The 22,736-nt window shown below is 37.0% G+C and overlaps 1 protein-coding gene across 4 annotated transcripts in view; it reads right to left on the bottom strand.

Annotated features, from left to right (window-relative positions):
• Positions 1-22,736, bottom strand: part of mtmr4 (myotubularin related protein 4) — a 92,905-nt gene that overhangs the window by 23,095 nt on the left and 47,074 nt on the right. For all 4 annotated transcript variants that reach the window (XM_084413859.1, XM_084413860.1, XM_084413861.1 and 1 more), the window contains 6 exons: positions 20,683-20,772; positions 12,935-13,051; positions 8,928-9,010; positions 7,132-7,298; positions 5,151-5,247; positions 2,259-2,372 (listed from right to left, as the gene is read on the bottom strand). In XM_084413859.1, the coding sequence (XP_084269985.1) occupies positions 2,259-2,372; positions 5,151-5,247; positions 7,132-7,298; positions 8,928-9,010; positions 12,935-13,051; positions 20,683-20,772 (668 nt within the window). The remainder of the gene's footprint in view (positions 1-2,258; positions 2,373-5,150; positions 5,248-7,131; positions 7,299-8,927; positions 9,011-12,934; positions 13,052-20,682; positions 20,773-22,736) is intronic.

Genomic DNA, 22,736 nt, shown 5'->3' on the forward strand with positions numbered 1-22,736 from the left:
ATGCGCTTTTCTGCAATATACGGCTTATTACGGAAATTTCATGCTTTCCGTCTGCAAATGACAGCGGCTTTCTGGCAGAGCGGGAAGGAAGGATTTGAACAGAGCGATACGAAGCGCGGCAGGTTAGAGTGTTTTGGATTGCATAAAATAATAAAAGAAATGAACGAATACACGGCGAAAGAAGTGGTAGACAGCAGAAGAGGGGATTGGGATGATTTTTAATGAAACTTGGGAGGCGGATGGCCGTTACTCTTTCACGTATCTAAGCATGTGGTGTGTGCGTGCCGCCTATGAATGCATGCATTTGTCTGTGTGCATGTATGAAAAAAGTGTTCTAAATGTAAAAAAAAGTGCAACCCAATGTCACAAAAAAGACTTGTATATATGTATTATAGTTCATTTGTCAACTTTAAAGTGTTAGTTTATTTTGTTCGTGATTTCTCTGTTTTTTTTCTAAATAAAAATCAGTAAATTTATTCTCCTTTTTTTATTTTTGTCTATTTAAATTCTATTTACAAACTCAACACACACAATAATGGTCAATAACTGTTATTTGTTGAAAGCTAATCTTTTTCTGAAAAATATGACACCTTGCACATGAAGATAGCACATTGTTTTAGAATTGTACAGTCAAAAAATGTGTGAAAAACACTTATTTTAGCTTCAGGTTCTAAAGGGTTAACGCGTTACAAAGTAAAATTCTAGCTTCCGTGTGGAGTTCGTTAATGATGGATAAATGCACTTTTTTGAGCTTCAATCTGATGGTTGCAATCCACTGCCATTATAAAGCTCACAAGCGTCAGGGTGTTTATTAATATAACTGCATTTGTCTGAAAGAAGAAAGTCATATACACCTAGGACAGGGTTCCCACACCTTGGTTAACTACAAATTCAAGAACCTTTCAAGGACTTTCCAGGTCCAATCCCCTCAAATTCAAGGACTTAATGTGAGGGTTAGTTCACCCAAAAATGAAAGTTCTGTCAGTAATTACTCACCCTCATGTTGTTCCAACCGCGTAAGACCTTCGTTCATCTTCAGAACACAAATTAAGATATTTTTGATGAAATCTGAGCCATGTCTCACTCCTCCATAGGCTTCTATGTGACCGAAACTTGCTGGCCCAGAAAAGTTATTAAAGAGATCGATAATATAGTCCAAGTGACTCCAGTGGCTCAATCTTAAGTATATCAAGCGACGAGAATACTTTTTGTGCGCAAAAACAAACAAAAATAACGACTTTATTCCACTTTTCATTTCCTTCTCTCTGGGCCTCGTAGTGTTTTTGCGCTGCGCGTCTGTGTTGCACGTCATCACGCATCACACACATGACCGGCGTCGGCCAATAGTGAGCCTACGTGGTGACGTGTAACACAGACGCGCTGCGCAAAAACACTACGCGAACCAACTAGAGGTCCAGAGAGAAGGAAATTAATAGTGGAATAAAGTCGTTATTTTTGTTTGTTTTTGCGCACAAAAAGTATTCTCGTCGCTTGATATACTTAAGATTGAACCACTGGAGTCACTTGGACTATATTAACGATCTCTTTAATAACTTTTCTGGGCCAGCAAGTTTCGGTCACATAGAAGCCTATGGAGGAGTGAGACATGGCTCAGATTTCATCAAAAATATCTTAATTTGTGTTCCGAAGATGAACGAAGGTCTTACGCGGTTGGAACAACATGAGGGTGAGTAATTACTGACAGAATTTTAATTTTTGGGTGAACTAACCCTTTAATGTGGGACACATATGTGGTGTTCAACAACAAACGTTGAGGTTCCATCGTAGTAGTTTCGTGCGCGCGTGAACGTCATGGCAACATACAACACAAAAGTACCTCATGCGGGAAACACCTAACGTAACGCGTAAATGCGCGTAACTAACGTAAATCAAGCAAGCTAGTATTCATAGGCCACGAAGCGTTGGCGAAATAACACTTTCATCCGACCGGAGGGAATAACATGGAATTTTTCCCAAAAAACTTCTTGCACAAAATAAATTCAAGCACTTTCAAGGACCTGTATCTGTGTGTGTTTATTTTCCAGGGCCTTTTTTTCTTTCTTTTTCAGATTCACAAACTTTCAAGGATTTCAAGGACCCGTGGGAACCCTGCTAGAATGGCTCGAGGGTGAGTAAATCATGGGGTAATTTTAATTTTAAAGTGAACTACAGCTTTAATTTGACAGAAGAAAAAGGGCTGGATATAAGGCTGAACTGACTGCGATAGGACTGGACATGGACGAGCTCGCTTCTCTCACCTGTAAACCACCACAGGAATCCTCTTCCAGGACCTGAAGGAGGCCACGCTCTCCAGCTCTTTATCTGTGATCCAGACGGGCACCAGCAGTTTCTGAGGGTAACTCGAACACAACCTGCGAGACAGAACGACGAGAGTTTGACACTGAAACTGACAGACATGAACACAACCAACAGTCAGAAACAATTTCAATTACACAGAAAAAACTCATTATTTATTATAGTTTTATAATACACACCATATCGGCAGCAAAGGCTATTATCATGGCAAACGAGTAGAAGAAATGATCAAACAGAAAATTCTGGATGCACTTGGACGAAAACCGAAAATTACTTTAACAAAAAGAATAATTCATTTCTTATTTTATATTCGTTTTTTGTATAATTGTATAATTATTAGACTTTAATTAAATTCAATTATTTTACTGAATCTGAAAAAAAAAGAAAAATAAAATAAATTAAGCCAATAAAATAACCACACCTTTGTTTAAAGTAACACAAAAAAGGGACAGAAAATAGGCCTATATTAAAATAATATTAAATATTTTCGGTCTAATATTATTTTATTATTTTATAATATTAAATATTATTTTAAATATTTATGTTTTCGGTCGATATCGAAAATGCCATTTTCGGCCGATAATTTTCGCCGGCCAAAATTTCGATGAATCCCTAATTATAACCATAACAACTATAAAATGTCACGAAATAAAGACAATTATATACAACAATTTAACATATTTCTTACAACAAATACAGTAGAAATTATGATATTATATTAGCGACAGTGTGACATCCGATTAAAAAAACAAACATATTTTTGAAAATGTCCATTAATGACATTTCTGAATAAAACCATTGCCTAATATAATTTAAAGGAGCATTTGAATAAAACATGCTTTATATTATTTATTAAATAAATAAATAAACAATACAATAAGTTTTTGTTTTATATTGGTATCACATACTAGTAACTCTCCCATGTTTACAAACCCAGATATTAAACATCATGTAAAGCTGTTTTAAAACATTGTGTATTGTGAAAAGCGCTATACAAATAAAATTGACTTGACGTGTATTTATGTATTACCAAGTTAATTTAAAACAATGTCATGTAGCTTTAAAGTATTTAACTAAACATTGCTTATGATTGTAATTGTTCAAGTGAGTGATTTTCTCGAATAATATTTACATCATAATTGACAGCAGCAAGACCAAACGCACAGTAATTTGAGACAATTCTGATTTCTGTCCTATCAGTTTATATTCATTCAACAAACACCAACAAACTTAATACCTGTTGACCATGAAGTGCATTAATCTGCCGTACATGAAAGTGTTTGAACATCAAATATATCATCACACATGAGGATTAAAGTCATTTTCTCTTATTCTGCTGTTCAGATCAATCACACGCAAACACTCACTTCATCTCGGTCTCATTCACGCTGTGTGTCTCACCCTCAAACGACAAAACTCAGTCCAATTATTTCCTGATGTCCTCAATGACTGACCTTACAGACACACACACACACACACACTCGAGTGTGTCTGACGTGACTCATGTGGCGCAGCAGGTTCAGGCTCGCTTTAATTATCCATCTCTACGGCACTTCTCACACAGTAAAACACTATCTGGTTATTTTATGAAAAAATCTGAAATCTGCTCTACAGGTTTCACTTATCAAGGACAATTTAAAGAGGACATATGTAAATTTTCAAAGTGTTGATGATGTTTATAGGCTCTACTAGAACAGGTTTTCCTGCTTGAATGTTGATTATTTTCCTCATATTCTCCACTGTTTAATCTCCTCTCTTCCCAGTCTGTCAGTAACTCTGTTTAGTTCCTGTCTCTATGAAGCCCCTCCTTCTGAAAAGCACACTGTGCTCTGATTGGTCGGCTGGAGCAGTGTGTTGTGATTGGTCGAGCGCTTTGAGTGTGTTTGGGAAATGTCCCGCCCCTTTTCATAACCGCCAGTTTAACACACTACTAACTCAACCAGGCCCCGCCCCTTTATTCTGCGTATGAATTATTTAAATGAGGAATATTTTGTGACGTGTTCGTTCCCGGAAGAAACTCAAGACTACAATGGAGGCGTTTCAGAAACACTGACACTGATATAGAGAATAACTCAGAGCTTTTTCATGATCAAACAGCAACATTACACACTATAAAAAGACGAACAAAGGAAAAAGCTAAATATATATATTGTGGTGATGATACAAAGAGATTTTGCTATCTCGTTTATGTAAATATTAGGGGTGTAACAATATATCGTGTCACAATATATCGTAATACAAAAATGTAACAATATGTATCACTGATAGTGACAATATGTATCGTGTATAGCTCACCCAAAATAAAAATTAATGTGAGAATATTTTTTCAAATTTTTAGTGTCAGTTCTACATTAAACTGCTATATATAATGTTGAATATAATGTATAATAATGCAATGGGGGAATATTTGTGTAAAAAGTGGCCTATATTATTTTACATATATCTAGTCAGTGAAAATATCAGTCAAGCATATTCGTCTAAAATAATTCAGTATTTTCAGCTTCAGAATCATGAATAATGTTATTCTGGTGTCTCTATTGTCCTGTGCTTTGGGTTTCAGCACCAAGCCTATTCATTTACACACACAATGAAATATCAAATTTAGCATTTTAACCAACAGTTCATTTTCTGTTAACCTTTTATCATATGTCTCGCAATAATATCGTATCGTGAGTTCAGTATCGTGATATATATCGAATCGTGACATGAGGGTATCGTTACACCCCTAGTAAATACATCCACATAACGCAGAACTACTGAAACATATTCACAGTTTATAGTATTTTGGTTATAACGGTTACCATCCATCCATCACAATCACACTTCAATCTTACTTGTAGTTGCTGTTGATGTCAGACACTCTCCAGGCGTTCTGCATGTCGAAGCCCATCCGCTTCACCTCCACCTCCATCCGGTGCCGCACATGATCACCTGAGAGAAACACAACGGTTCTCAGCGATTACATGGCATTTCATAAAGTATCTAGAAATGAGGATGTGCGTTCGATACCGCCCGGGTCAGGGTTATTATTATACACTACCAGGCAAAAGTTTAGGATTTTTAATGTTTTAAAAACATCTTCTGCTCACCAAGGCTGCATTTATTTGATTAAAAATACAAACAAAACTGTAATATTGTGAAATATTATTACAATTTAAAACAGCTGTTTTCTATGTGAATATACAGTAAAGTGTAATTTAGATCCTGTGATCAAAGCTGAATTTTCAGCATCATTACTCCAGTCTTCAGTGTCACATGATCCTTCAGAAATCATTCTAATAAATGTGACCCTGGATCACGTCACCAGTCACGAGTCGCACGGGTATATTTGTGGCAATAGCCAACAGTACATTGTATAGGTCAAAATTATCCATTTTTCTTTTATGTCAAAAATCAATAGGATATTAAGTAAAGATCATGTTCCATGAAGATATTTAGTAAATTTCCTACCGTAAATATATAAAACATTTATTTGTGTGAGTGAATGCAGCACAATCGCCAACATAAATGAACAACTTTAAAGGAGATTTTCTCAATGTTTAGATTTTTTTTCACCCTCAGATTCCAGATTTACAATAGTTGTGTCTCGGCCAAATATTGTCCTATCCTAACAAACCACACATCAATGGAAAGCTTATTTATTCAGCTTTCAGGTGATGCATAAATCTCAATTGCAGAAAATTGACCCATGTGACTGGTTATGTGGTCCAGGGCAAGCGTGCCGCACAAGCCCTGAAAAGTGAAGCCAAAACGTCTCGATCACCCCCCCGGTGAATGGTCCTAGTATAGGTCATAAGCCCCGCCTCCCCGTGTTATTCAACGGGACTTGAGACCAACTAAACAATTTCATTACACTTCAAATATCTTTTTTCCGAAGGTGGTTTCTGTCATTTACTGTAGTTTTTAATCACGCTGATGTAAATTCAAGGGTGTGTTTTTAAAATACGTTTGTTTTTAGTTAGTTATTTGATGCTATAAAAACGGTGGTGTGACGTCATGATTGACAGCTGTGATTGACAGGTTCTCTGAGCGAAGTAGTCACTGAAGCACCAACAGACTTTTTTTTCGGGATCTTCGGAGGACTGAGGAGATTGGAGCTTTAAATTTAATATCTAAATTTCTAGAATTAAGCCTTGATTTCACGGCTTTACTTCCTGCTCACTACTGCGCAGGTCTGGTCCTGAAATTGCTACTGCGCAGACTCAAACCCCAAGATGTCAGCGCCATATCGGGACACTGGCGGCTTCACTTCTCACCAATGGAAGAGAGCGAAGGGGCGTCGTCCATATTTTTTTACAGTCTATGGTCCAGGGTGCGATATTTTTTTTCCCAGGATGGTAGGGGAAGACTCATCCCTGATTGGTCTGATGACCTACCCCTAACCCCGCCCCTACCCGTCACTGGGGTTAAGACCAATCAGGGATGACTTCCCTAATGAATATTCATGAGTCTTCCCCTACCATCCTGGGAAAAAAAATATCGCGTCCAGGGTCACATTTGATGATTTGATGCTCAAAAAAAACATTCATTATTATTATCAATGTTGAAAACAGTTGTGTAATTTTATTTTTTGAGGATTCTTTGATGAATAGAAAGTTTAAAAGAACAGCATTTATTTGAAATATAATCTTTTATAACACATGATCACCTGAGAGAAACCAACGCAACGGTTTCTCCACGAAATGCAGGTCTGGATTAAATGAAATTTTATAAAGTATCTAGAAATGAGGATGTGTGTTCAGGGTTATTGTAGTAAACTAAAACCTGTAAGAGTATCTTTCTGCGATCACACTAGGACATCACAGGTGTGTGTACCTGGTCTGCACAGGTGCAGGTGCTGGTCTTCATCATCGGTGTTTCCTCCTAAACACCAGGCGTGATACGCCAGCGCGAACAGCTCCTCCAGACGGGCCGGGTGTGTGATCGCTCGGTTCAGGCGCTTCAGCCACTCCTCACACTGCTTGAACGTCGAGAAGTGACACCTGACACACAGAACAACACGGATTACAGCGGATTCCTCCCACAGACACACACGTGTGCAGAACACTGAGGGCTGAGAGGGACAATTACACTTTACTGTAAGGCCTCTTTGTTAACACTAGTTGAATGAAATGAAAATCGAGTCATCATTTACGGTCGCTGTGTATGAGTGAGAGAGTGTGTGTAAGTACGTGTTTGAGTGTGTATGTATGTGTGAGAGAATGTATGTGTGTGTGTGAGAGTGTATGTGTGTGAGAGAGAGTATGTGTGTGTATGAGAGAGAGTGTGTGTGTGTGTGTGTGAGAGAGCGTGTGTGTGTGTGTGTGTGTGTGTGTGTGTGTGTGTGTGTGAGAGAGTGTGTGTGTGTATGTGTGAGAGAGTATGTGCGTGAGAGAGAGAGTATGTGTGTGTGTATGAGAGAGTGTGAGTGTGTGAGTGTGAGCATGTGTGTGAGAGTGTATGAGTGAGAGAGCGTGTGTGTGTGAGAGTGTGTGTGAGAGAGAGTATGTGTGTATGAGAGAGTGTGTGTGTAAGAGCGTGTGTGTGAGAGTGTATGAGTGTGTGTGTGAGTGTATGAAAGTGTGTGTGTAAGAGAGTTTCTATAAGTGTTTGATAGTGTATGAGTGTGGGTGTATGTGAGAGAGTATGTGTGTATGAAAGAGTGTGTGAGTGTGAGTGTAAGAGTGTGTGTGTGAGAGAGAGTATGTGTGTGAGAGTGTGTGAGTGCGTTTGTCTGTGTGTGAGAACGTGTGTGTGTGTATGAGTGAGAGAGTGTGTGTGAGTGTGTGTGAGAACGTGTTTGAGTGTGTATGTATGTGTGAGAGAGTGTGTGTGTGAGCGTGTGTGTGTGTGTGAGCGTGTGTGAGAGTGTATGTGTGTGTGAGAGTGTATGTGTGTGTATGAGAGAGTGTGTGAGCGTGTGTGTGTGAGTGTGTATGTGTGTGAGAGAGTGTGTGTGTGAGTGAGTGTGTGTGTGTGTGTGTGTGAGTGTGAGAGAGTGTATGAGTGAGAGTGTATGAGTGAGTATGAGAGTGTATATGTGTATGAGAGAGTATGTGTGTATGAGAAAGAGTGTGTGTAAGAGAGTGTATGAGTGTGGTGGTGAGGGAGTATATGAAAGTGAGAGAGTATGAAAGTGTGTGTGTGAGAGTGTGTGTAAGAGAGAGAGAGAGTGTGTGTGTAAGAGTTTCTAAAAGTGTTTGAAAGGTGTGTGTGTGAGTGTGTGTGTGTGTGTGTGTGTGTGTGTGTGTGTGTGAGTGAGTGTGAGTGTGCGAGAGTGTGTGTGTGTAAGAGAGTTTCTAAAAGTGTTTGAAAGTGTGTGTGTGTGTGTGTGTGTGTGAGTGTGAGTGTGAGTGTGTGAGAGAGAGAGTGTGTGTGTGGATAAGAGTATGTCCTCTTCAGTCTGATGTGAGGAATCTGATCTATTCTAATCAACAGAAAATCTTCCGCTAAATGGCACAAATGTGGTAATGTGATAAGAGGAGAGATGAAGCATGAAGGTCAGATTAAAAAGAGCCAATTAGTTCAATGACACCTGCAGTGAACAACAGGAGGAAGTCAAAGACTATCAGACCGTGTGTGTGTGTGTGTGTGTGTGTGTGTGTGTGTGTGTGTGTGTGTGTGTGTATTACCTCACTACTTTAGAGTCTTTGCAGATGATGTGTAGCTGGAACATGTCTCTGCTCTCAACGCCCTCAATGAGCCTCAGAGGAACCTACACACACACACACACACACACACACACACACACAATCAGCCAATCAGAGAGAAGAAGACTTACTCACATGACTGCATCAACCAATCATGAGCATCAAACTACAAACACATGCAACAATGTAACAGTTTTAAATGTAACTCTTGCCCATCAGATGCAGAATAAAACATGTAATATTGAAAGCTTTTTAAGATGTCATAAAAAAGATTAAAAGACATTTCTTAAATAGCGATACTGCAAGATATTAATGCCTGTTATACTGATATAAAAGGCATATATAATTTAGTGCTGGGCAACGATTAATCACATTGAAAATGTGTACTGTGTGTACTGTGATATAAATATGATATAAATGCGTGTACAAATAATTATGTTGTATATATAAATACACACATATGCATGTATATAATTAAGAAATATTTGCATGTATATGCTGTATAAATATTTATACAATTTATATTATATATAAATATTTTATATATAACACATTTTTCTTAAATATATACATGCATATGTGTGTATTTATATATACAAAATAATTATACACAGTACACACACATATATTATGTAAACGTTGCCCAGCACTAATATAATTATATTAGCTTCAGCAGAAAATTCAGCTTTAATCAGAGGAATAAATTACATTTTAAAATATATTCACATAGAAAAGAGTAAATTGTAATAACGTTTCACAAAATTACTGTTTTTACTGTATTTTTGATTAAATAAATTCAGCCTTGATTATAAGGAGAGATATATATAGATATATATATATATAAGTCTGCCTTGTTAATAATATTATATAACGTAATAAAATATAATATAATGTATCGCTCAAATCCTAATATCCAGACTGCATCAATGTGAGAAACATCAAAACAAACATTAACGGGGGAAACGAAGACATGAAATGCAGGGATGAAGAGGTCAGAGGTCAGGGGTGAAGGTGCAGATTACTCACAGAAATCTCACTGTCCACACCAGGATACATCTACAACACCGACAACAGGGATGAGGAAGAGGAGGACAGGAAGAGGAAGAGAGGGCGGGGAAAAAAAGAGGGAGATGAAAAGGTGACTCAGGAAAACGAGCAAACAAAGAGGAGGATATAAATGGAAGGATGAGAGAGAGAGAGAGAGAGAGAGAGAGAGAGAGAGAGAGAGAGAGAGAGAGAGAGAGAGAGAGAGAGAGAGAGAGAGAGAGAGAGAGAGAGATCTTTGCTGAAGTTGAGCAAAAAGATCCAGAGTTGTTTAAAAAAAGAGAGAGGTCTTAAATCTCAGGGTCACATGATGCTCTAAGTGCAAGGGATTCTGGGAAGCATCATTAGGATTTCAGTCTCAAGCTTAAAAGACCCTTCATTTAGCATAATGTAGATTACGATAACATTTCGTCTCATCCCTCATTTTTCAGAAAACAGGGACGTCTGTGTGATCGGAATGAAACTCATACATGTTAAAGGTGCAGTGTGTGATATTTAGGAGGATCTGGTGACAGAAATGCAATAGCATATACATAACTATGTTTTCAGTGGTGTATAAACCCCTTACATAATGAACCGTAATGTTTTTATTACCTTAGAATGAGCATTTCTATCTACACACACCGCGGGTCTCCTTACATCGACATGTTTCTACGGTGGCCCTAAAGGGACAAACGTGTGTCATCACTATGTTGTTCTTCGTGTAAAGAAGCGAGCTAACGTCAGCGACTAAAACACTGACACAATGATGAACAAGTAACAATAATATTTACTGAATAATTAAGTAAACCTAATTTCTTAATTTATCTTTGTAAAGAAACCTCATTGTTTAACTGGCTACTCTCTGCTGTCTCAGATGACGACATCACTTCCTGTCGGCCACCGTAACTTCTGTTGGGTGCAATACGTAACCTCACCACTAGATGCCGCTAAAAATCACGCACTGCACCTTTAAAGGAACTAATACTGTCATAAAGTGACATGCATTGAACACATTCAGTATTATTTATATACTGTTAGTATTTATGAATATTTGATTATTAACAATATCAACACTGTTGAAACACTTAACATCCCTTTAAACATGTCCGCTGGCCATTCAGATGTCAGAGCGACATGATTATCAGCGAGTTTATCGGTTTCCTCTGGTGAACGTGTGTGTGTGTGTGTGTGTGTGTGTGTGTCGACGAGAGCAGAGAACCGTTCATTAGACGGTCAGATCACAGACAACTGAACAGAAACAGGTCAAAGGTCAACCCTTAAACTCCCTCTGCTTCAGACATGAAGAGTCGACACAGAAACAGAGGGTTTGAACACACGAGATAAGAGGCTTTTCTCTGCACTGATGATGCGTTTACACTGACAGACATCAACCAATCACTGCAGATCCTCGACTACAGTGTCCAATCATCACAGGATCATCCACGCTCAGTCTCTCTACACATATACATATACACACATATATATACACACAGTACCAGTCAAAAGTTTGGAAACACTACTATTTTTAATGCTTTTGCAAGAAGTCTCTTATGCTCATCAAGCCTGCAGTTAAAAAAAAAAATAAAAAAAAAAAAAAACAGTAATATTATGAAATATTATTACAATTTAAAATAATGGTTCTCTTTTTTAATATACTTTAAAATGTAATTTATTTTTGTGATGCAAAGCTGAATTTTCATCAGCAAGTACTCCAGTCTTTGGTGTCTTATGATCCTTCAGAAATCATTCTAATATGATGATTTGATACTCAGTTATTATCAATGAAATATTTCAAATATTTTTTTGAAATACTTTTTTCAGGATTCATTGAGGAGTAAAACGTTAACAGCATTTATTCATAAAAACAGCATTTATTCAAAATAAAAACATTTCTAACAATATAAATCGTTACCATCACCTTTTATCAATTTAACGCATTCTTGTTGAATTAAAGTATTAATTTCTTAAAAAAAAAAAATAGTTATTGTTCCCAAACTTTTGAACGGTAGTGTATATTGTTACAAAAGATTTCTATTCTAAATAAATACAGTTCTTTTTTACTTTTTATTCATCAAATAATCCTGAAAAACGTATCTCAGGTTATAAAAAAATATTAAGCAGCACAACTGTTTCCAACATTGATCATAAATCATCATATTAGAATGATTTCTGAAGGATCATATTAAGACACCAAAGACTGGAGTACTAGCTGATGAAAATTCAGCTTTGCATCACAAAAATAAATTACATTTTAAAGTATATTAAAAAAAAGAACCATTATTTTAAATTGTAATAATATTTCATAATATTACTGTTTTTTTTTTGTTTTTTTTTACTGCAGGCTTGATGAGCATAAGAGACTTCTTGCAAAAGCATTAAAAATAGTAATGTTTCCAAACTTTTGACTGGTACTGTATATATATATATATATATATATATATATATATATATATATATATATTAAAAAAACACATACTAATATACACACACACACACACACACACACACACACACACACACACACACACACACACACACACACACACACACACACACACACACACAAGTGACAAAATTGTTTTGATCAAAGTCATAAATTGCTCTGCTAACAGCGCTAAACAATAGAAAAAATACATCTGCTTCAAAACAGCTTTCCTGAACACGGCAATTAAACTGATGCAGGAGAAAGTGTTTTATATTTAGATTACACTAATCACATTTACAACTATTCTAAACTTCAGCTGCACTAATGAGGGAACAGCGCTTGAAGCCGAGGGAGGATGTGGGCGGAAAGAAAGAGAAGAAGAAGAGAAAAAGAGTCTGGTGTGCCAACATGAGCTCAGTCTCTGTTCAGACCTCCCAGAGCTCTGGGGTCAAAGGTCACGGAGATCAAACCGTGCCGAGCAGACAGACTGTGAAAGGACTGAAGTGTGTATGTGTGTGTGTGTTGTCGGCGCTCTTACGTTGATGATGGAGTCTTTGAATTTGATGTGAAGTCTGTAGTTGGAGATGGCGATGATGGCATCGTCCGCTCGGCCCAGAAACTCCACACACTCGCCCTGTAGGACAGGGAACGGGACCTGGAACGGGACACATTTATAGGAGAGAAAGGTTGATTAGCTGGCATAGAAATTAATACGTTTTTAAAAGCAAAATCGGGTTTGTTTTTATCCCACACATCTGCAGAATGTGGGCTTTCTCGGCTCTTCTGGAGGTTTTTCTGTAGCTATGCATCACCTCTGCTTCCAATTTTCCTTTCCCGTAATGCCATCTGTGCCAGCGGCTTGTGTAGTTGGCCAGTTAAAGCCCTGCGCTGAGCCTGGCACACTGACTCTCTGTAGAAACGCTTCAAACCCCAAACACTGGAGCGGTTCAGGCTGGATTTAAGAGGTTCTTACTACAGCTAACAAGGGAATGTTTGTCTTTCCAGCTCTTTCTGAAGGTGAGATCAGGGTTTGCATCCACTGCATTAGACACAAGTGTGTGTGTGTGTGTGTGTGTGATATCTGTCACTAAATAGAATGAATAGAACACACATATATACACATATTATATACATATACATACACACACACACATATATATATACACATACAGTGGTGGTCAGAATTGATGGCACCCCTGATAAATATGATAAAAAAATGGCTGTAAAAAATAAATCTGCATTGTTTATCCTTTTGATCTTTCCTTCAAAAAAAAAAAAAAAAAAAAAAAAAAAAAAAATCGCAAAAATCTCACCTTTCATTGAAGTAAAATAATTGAAATTGGGGGGTAAATCACATTATGAAATAAATGTTTTTCTCCAAAACACGCTGGCCATAATTGTTGGCACCCCTAGAATTTTTTTTATGAGAAAAATATCTCTGAAGTATATTCCCATTAATATTTACCTTTTTTAGCACACCAGGGTGACCAGGAACATGAAACTGTCCAGCCATGACTTAGTGTTTCACAGGAGTTTAAATATGAGGAAACACAAAGGCCAAATCCCCTTAATCATCACATCACAATGAGTAAAACCACAGAATATAGTTCTGATGTGCAGCAAAAGATTGTTGAGCTTCACAAAATAGAAAGTGGCTGTAAGAAAATATCTAAAATATCCATCAGGGCAATAATTAAGAAGTTATAATCAACTAAAGATGTTACGAATCTGCCAGGAAGAGGACATGTGTCTATATTGTCTTAATGGATAGTGAGGAGGATGGTTTGAGTGGCCAAAGACTCTCCAAGGATCACAGATGGAGAATTGCAGAGATTAGTTGAGTCTTGGGGGTCAGAAAGCCTAAAAAACATGATCAAACAACCCCTACATCCCCACATGTTGTTTGGGAGGGTTGTAAGAAAAATCCTCCTCGCTCCTCCAAGAACAAACTCCAGCATATTCAGTGGTCAGACACGACTGGACCTTCAAAAGGGACCGGATTCTATGATCAGATGAAACAAAAAAAAGGGCTTTTTGGCAGCAAACCCAGCAGATGTGTTCGGTGCAAACAGGGATGAAGAGTACCCCATGCCTACGGTTAAATACACAGCTGGATCTTATATGTTGTGGGCCTATTTATTTGCTGGAGGTCCTGGACATCTTGTTCAGATACATGGTATTATGGATTCTAGCAAATACCAACAGATAAAAAATCTAAACCTGACGGCCTCTGCTAGAAATCTTATAATGGGCCGTGGTTGGATCTTCCATCAGGACAACGGTCCAAAACAAACATCAAAATCAACACAAAAATGTGTAACTGAGCACAAAATGAAGCTTCTGCCATGACCGTCACAGTCCCCTGACCTGATGAGTGGAGCGAACTGAAGAGAAGAAGCACCAACATGGATCTGGGAATCTGAAGGATCTGGAGAGATTCTGTATAATAATTTGTTACATTTATATAGCGCTTTTTCTGAGACCTCAGAGCGCTTTACATATGGAAGGGGGGAATCTCCTCAACCACCACCAATGTGCAGCATCCACTTGGATGATGCGACGGCAGCCATATTGCGCCAGAACGCCCACCACACACCAGCTTACTGGTGGAGAGGAGACAGTGATGAAGCCAATCAGTGTATGGGGATGAGTAGGAGGCCATGATGGACAGAGGCTAAGGGGCAAATTTGGCCAGGATGCCGGGGTTACACCCCTACTCTTTTTCAAAGGACATCCTGGGATTTTTAATGACCACAGAGAGTCAGGACCTCGGTTTAACGTCTCATCCGAAGGACGGTGCTCTTTTGGCAGTATAGTGTCCCCGTCACTACACTGGGGTGTTAGGACCCACACCGATCACAGGGTGAGCACCCCCTGCTGGCCTCGCTAACACCTCTTCCAGCAGCAACCTAGTTTTCCCAGGAGGTCTCCCATCCAGGTACTAACCAGGCTCAGCCCTGCTTAGCTTCAGTGGGCAACCAGTCTTGGGCTACAGGGTGATATGGCTGCTGGCTTATATGGAGGAGGCTTACATGTATGGAGGAATGATCTCTGATCTCTTGTCAGATGTTCTCCAAACTCATCAGGCATTATAGAAGAAAACTCAGATCTGTTATCTTGGCAAAAGGAGGTTGCAAAAAGTATTTAATAACAGGGTGCCAACAATTATGGCCAGCGTGTTTTGGAGAAAAACCATTTATTTATAATGTGATTTACCCCCCACTTTCAATTCTTTTACTTCAATGAAAGGTTAGAATTTTGTGAATTTTTTGAATGAAAGATCAAAAGCATAAACAATGCAAATTTATTTTTCACAGCCATTTTTTATCATATTTATCAGGGGTGCCATCAATTCTGACCACCACTGTATATATAGATATGTGTGTGTGTATGTATTCTCTCTCTCTGTGTGTGTGTGTGTGTGTGTGTGTGTGTGTGTGTGTGTGTGTGTGTATGTATTCTCTCTCTCTCTCTGTCTGTGTGTGTGTGTGTGTGTGCGTGTGTGTGTGTGTGTGTGTGTGTGTGTGTGTGTATGTATTCTCTCTCTCTGTGTGTGTGTGTGTGTGTGTGTATGTATTCTCTCTCTCTGTGTGTGTGTGTGTGTGTGTATGTATTCTCTCTCTCTGTGTGTGTGTATGTATTCTCTCTCTCTGTGTGTGTGTGTGTGTATGTATTCTCTCTCTCTGTGTGTGTGTGTGTGTGTATGTATTCTCTCTCTCTGTGTGTGTGTGTGTGTATGTATTCTCTCTGTGTGTGTGTGTGTGTGTGTGTGTGTGTGTGTGTGTGTGTGTGTGTGTGTGTGTGTGTGTGTGTGTGTGTGTGTGTGTGTGTGTGTGTTCATTCATTCACTCTCTATACAGGATTTTTATATATAGTGAAAGATGACCTTGCCTAGAAAGACATCTGGACAAGATGTACAAAGGTGATGAATGCTAATACAGACATGAAAGACATATTAAAGATGTGAATGCACGTAAAATCAAATCGCATGCTTATTATATTTTGATGAAAGATGGAATAAAATCCACTAACTTGCTTTCTGAAGTGACTTGACCTAAAGAGCCGCCATGATGTCTACAACTACATATTAATAACTCGACGATGCTTTCAATCAAATCCTCATGAATGAAATCAAGACTTACAGCCTATCATTAAGGTTATGAGTATGCGTGCAATGTCATTTAAACCGCTCTATTAGTGCAAGAATGCGCATGTCTCGACCTTCAAGATAATAAACGACCAAGTGACTGATAACAGCATGTCAGGAGAATATACAGTCATATCACATCCATCTTTCAGCCATTATACACTCAGATTTACACCAGCCGCTGATGTAACAGCTCGTATTTAAGAGATATTTATAGGCAATTTTATACTTGTACTCCATGAAGAATGTGAACGGAGAAATAAAGCATGGTGGTGTCTGTAAGCGCTGGTGTATTCTGCTGATAAATGGGAAAACTGCATCCATATTTCATGGAGCTGCGACACACAACGAGTCATGAAAGCAGTGATGCTTCAAAGGGGTCAGGTGATCACGCATCGCTTTAAGTCCAAATAAACAAAGACGGGAGGATGCTTGCATTAGCGACTGTTACGCAATATACAAAATATATGAGCACAGATGCATGGCATTGTTATCAGGATCCCAGCATGCACATCTTTGCATCTGCATCCCAATGTAACTGGATGCATGTGGACATCTTTAAGGACAAATATTTAAACCCCCTTAAAAATCACACTTGCATGTAAAACTGCATGAGAGACTGTAATGTCACCAAATACAGAAACATGTGGGATCATTTTTCATCCTCTTAATTCATTTTTAAATGCATCTAGACCATCAAAACCACTGATATTCTGTCTGAAAACTGAATCTTACAATTACTGAATTACTGAACTTGCAAACATGTCATAATTTTGCAACAACAAGGGGTTAAAAACACGACCCAGCCACAAACGGGATTTAAATTGCAAAAGAGAAAAATGACCTGTAATGCAGATACTGAATATTCAAGTATTGTTATCGTCTGCGGTTTATGTATTAATAATTAGGGTGACAGTAAGCACTGCACATACAGTGAATCATAAATGATTTGTGTATCTGGGGATATTAACCAGGACAGAACAATCCATTCCCTGCAAAAGGAACAACGGAAATAAGAAAGTGTGTCAGACAAGCTGGGAGCTGCTTCAAGATATTCGTAAATAAAATAAAATAAAAAAATAAAATAAAAGTAAAACCTTTAGCATGTTTTGGAAGGTTATGAGCCATTTACAGGGACAAAATAAATAATAAATAAAATGGAATGAAATAAAATGAAATGAAAAGTCCCACCATTGTGCTTTTGAGCATGTTACTGAAAAAACTGGTTTGATATACAAAGATATATATAAAAATAAATATTTAATAAAATAATATACAAATATTATAAAAATCTAAAAGTCCCACCATTGTGATTGAGCACATTACTGGAAAACAAAACAAAACAAAACAAAAAACAAAACAAAATAATACAAAAAAAAAAATGTATTTTGAAAATAATATAAAAATAAATAATAATAAAATATAAAATAATAAAAATATAAAATGTCCCACCATTGTGCCTTTGAGCACATTACTGGAAAAAACTGGTTTGAAAAATAATAATAATACAAAAAAATTTATATTAAAATAAACTAATATAAAAGAAAAAATATTAAAGTTCCACCATTGTGCTTTTGAGCGAGCTATTTTAGGTAAGTGTACTGTAAGAGGTGCAAAACTCATCACACGACACTATGGTGTTGGGGGTGACTGCAATGCTGTTGCTAGGGTGTTTTTGATGGTTGCTATGGTCAAAAGATGTCCAGTCCTAAGGGATTGTTTTCCTTACAACAGTCCAAAACTGTTGCAGCGAGTTTTACACGCACAAACATCAACCTTACAGTAATGTGCTCTGATGAATCGATCACAGTGAGACCAGGAACATGTGCTGCTGAGAGTCCTTCATCTGGACTTTAAGTGCTGCATTTAGACTCGCAGGTTTGTGCAAAGTCATTGAGTAACAGGCAATGTCAAGTTCTCCCGTCTCGTCTCTGGTTGTCCCTGATGTACCGTGTCATTGCTTCGTCCTTTTGATTCATTTCATCCTTTTCACCTCCACATCTGTTATTCACCATCTCCCCAACCATTCTAGATCCCTCATTTCTTTTCCTTTACACTGATATTTACACTGATATTACACTGAGGTGTGTTGACCCACGTATAAGATTATTGTATGTATACATTTAAAAATATATTTATTATATTTATATTATTATCATCATTATTATTATTATAAAGAATAATAATTATTAGAGATGCACCGACGTATCGGCCAATAATCTGTATCGGCCGATAAAAGCACTTAGAAACAGCCTCAGCTTTGAAATTGTCCATTTTATCACAAAATTCATTCAATAAATGGTGTTCTTAAATAACATGCAAGAGCATCAAAGGGTTTGTTGAAAGATACAGTATAACTTACAGAAATGTATCCTTTTTAATGTAATCGCTCAGTGTTTCAATCGCGGAAAGACGTCATTAAAACAGCTTGTGAACATTGTTACTTAACGTTACATTTGCCTCAGGAAGGTTCTCCAATGTTCACACTTCATTAGTTAGCTATAAATAAACACTAGAGAGGAGATTATTTACTGTTAATTATATATGTATGTTTGAATAAACTGGTCATGAATACAAGCGTTTATGAAAACTAGCTTATGTGCAACGGAGTTGTTTACGAACTTTTTAGTTTTTATTTGAGAGTAATTATTATATCTGAAATTAAATAGCATGCAAATATAATAGTTTGGACTCTTTTGTCAATTTTAACCTCTAATATTATAGTAATGTACCAAATGAGAGGGTTTCCTGTATAGTTTACAGCATTAGTTGGGAAAGTGTTTTGTTTCCTTAAGAAAATCAAACTACTGATATCGACCGATATCATTCTGAATAATCGGTATTGCCAGATATAATTCTGAATAATCGGTATTGGCAGATATCATTCTGAATAACTGTATCGGCAGATATCATTCTTAATTATCGGTATGGGCAGATATCATTCTGAATAACTGTATCGGCAGGTGATATTTTGAATAATCTGTATCGGCAGATATAATTCTGAATAATCGGTATCAGCAGATATAATTATGAATAACTGTATCGGCAGATGATATTTTGAATAATCGGTATCGGCAGATATAATTCTGAATAACTGTATCTTCAGATGATATTTTGAATAACCGGTATCTGCAAATATAATTCTTAATTATCGGTATGGGCAGATATAATTCTGAATAACTGTATCGGCAGATGATATTTTGAATAATCGGTATCGGCAGATATCATTCTGAATAATCGGTATGGGCAGATATAATTCTGAATAACTGTATCGGCAGATGATATTCTGAATAATCGGTATCGGCAGATGATATTCTGAATAATCGGTATGGGCAGATATAATTCTGAATAATCGGTATGGGCAGATATAATTCTGAATAATCGGTATCGGCAGATATCATTCTGAATAATCGGTATGGGCAGATATAATTCTGAATAACTGTATCGGCAGATGATATTCTGAATAATCGGTATCGGCAGATGATATTCTGAATAATCGGTATGGGCAGATATAATTCTGAATAATCGGTATGGGCAGATATAATTCTGAATAATCGGTATCGGCAGATATCATTCTGAATAATCGGTATGGGCAGATATAATTCTGAATAACTGTATCGGCAGATGATATTCTGAATAATCGGTATCGGCAGATGATATTCTGAATAATCGGTATGGGCAGATATAATTCTGAATAATCGGTATGGGCAGATATAATTCTGAATAATCGGTATCGGCAGATATCATTCTGAATAATCGGTATGGGCAGATATAATTCTGAATAACTGTATCGGCAGATGATATTCTGAATAATCGGTATCGGCAGATATCATTCTGAATAATCGGTATGGGCAGATATAATTCTGAATAACTGTATCGGCAGATGATATTCTTAATAATCAGTAAGGGCAGATATAATTCTGAATAATCTGCGATCTGTATCGGCGGAGAAATCTGTGCATCTCTAATAATTATTATTAAAATTCATTATAATACCTAATAATTGTATCTAATTATAATCATCATACAATTTTTTTATTATTATTATTATTATTATTAATAATCATTAATCATTTTACAAATAAGTAATTTAGAGAAGGACATGAGGCGAAACTCGTGGTCTGGTGAGTGAAACTGACCTGTAGAGCGTCGTCTTCTTTGACCAGCTCTTTCTGGGGGAACAGGTCCCGGGCCTGAATATACTCCAGGCTGGGCGGTCCCTCCTCACCCTGAAAACACACACAACACACACACACACATTATTAGATATCAACTTCATAAAACAAACAGTTCAAAACACATGAATGTACATGAACTTAATGCATGAATGCAAATGTACATGAACTGCATGAGATATGAACATAGTGGGTCACATGATGTGTCATTTAAACATGTCTGGACATATGGACAGTGGAAACCTGTGTCTCTCATCTGACATTCACAGCAGTGACGTATCCGTTCTGCTCCGGTCAGAAAATACAATCAACCTGAGATGCATGACTGACGGCGCGAGTACAGGACAAATGAACTATTAGAAAGAGATGACAGACAACCATAACAGCTGTCATCAGAGAAAAACAACCATATTCAATGTCTATCAGCGTGAGTTATGAGCAATTACTGAATAATTGTTCATATGACATTTACTTAGGTATGAATGAGCTCCAGGTTTACTATGATTGTTTGTATGGAATACGGATGCACAAAAAAATCTGATTATTATTGTTATTCATTATTATTATTAAAACTATTTAGCAAATTACTTGTAAAATATAAATTGAAAAAATATTATAAAATAAATATATTTTTAATAAAATAAAATTTATTATAAAATAAAAAATTACATATTACATAAAATTTATAATATTATTTACTATTATTAAAACTATTTTGCAAATAAAGTTACTTGTAAAAATATAACATAAAATAAAAAGATTATTTATCAATTATAGAACTATAAAATAACTATTATTATTACAAATTATTATTATTTATTATTCTAAAGTTTTTTGATTATACACTTCAACACATAATACAAAAATCTGTAGTAAATAAAGCACTCGATGCTGTATATACGAATGGAAACACACACACACACACAGGATCGTGTCCTTCGACTAAACCAGCTCATTTCACACAATTTTCAAGCTTCATGTGCGTCAGAAATGGCTCTTCACAGGGTACGTGATCACCGGCATCTATAGTGGATTAAACATTGATCTAAAGAGACCTTGAGCCGCTGTTCACATCACAGGACGAGGTGAAAGACCATCAGACGCGGGGGAAGAAATAAACCACACACACACACACTTTACAACGTGCAACAATCAAAACAAGACTGTTTCCAGAAGAAATTAGGAATGGTCCAGATGTCATATTACAGCGTGAGAAACATCTGAAGACTTTCGCTCTGAACTAGAAAATGCAGGTTAACACAGTGTTCTGCCAGTTTCATCACTTCTTTCTACTTCGTGCAGCCGTTCACGCATACATTGCCACACAGGACAAGTTACAGTTTACAGCCAAATGAATGTTTCGAGCACACCAGCGCTGGGTCACTGGACGGAGGCGTTACGCAGAGAAGCAGACAAACATTAGCATTCAGACGTGGAGAAAGTCATCGCATTTGGACATGATTCAGAAAATAAGACCAGGAGCTTTATTTAAGAAAGTACTTTAATGCAAAAGTGACCCCAGAGGAGGACATATGTAAATTACAATACTGGCAGAACTCTGAGGTCAAAAGGTCAAAGGCCGGACGAACGGCCGCGAAAACACCAAGTGAAATTTTGCAACAAAAACAGTTACTAAGTTGATTTGAACTGGACTGTAATTATTTTAACATGTCAAACAAGAAAAGACTAAATTCATATATTATGTGCCATGCATATATTATATTAAACAGCATTTTAGCCATGACTATTCAGAAGTTCAGTAAGTGTCCAGATAGGGTCTCAAACTGTTTTTTATTATTAAATTAAGTACCCACTCAAAAAAAAAAAAAAAAAAAAAAAAAAAAAAGTATCTATATTTTATTAGATTTTAACATTGTAAAATATAAATATAATTTAATTGACTTTTGAAAACAAGAGGTAGTAGACTTTTAAATTTTTGTAATTTAAACCAATATCCTGAATATTTTCAGCAGATTATATTTACAGTGGTTTGGCATTTGAATTTAGTGACTTTTAGA

Source organism: Rutilus rutilus, assembly GCF_951802725.1.
Source record: "Rutilus rutilus genome assembly, chromosome: 7".
Lineage (NCBI taxonomy): Eukaryota > Metazoa > Chordata > Actinopteri > Cypriniformes > Leuciscidae > Rutilus > Rutilus rutilus.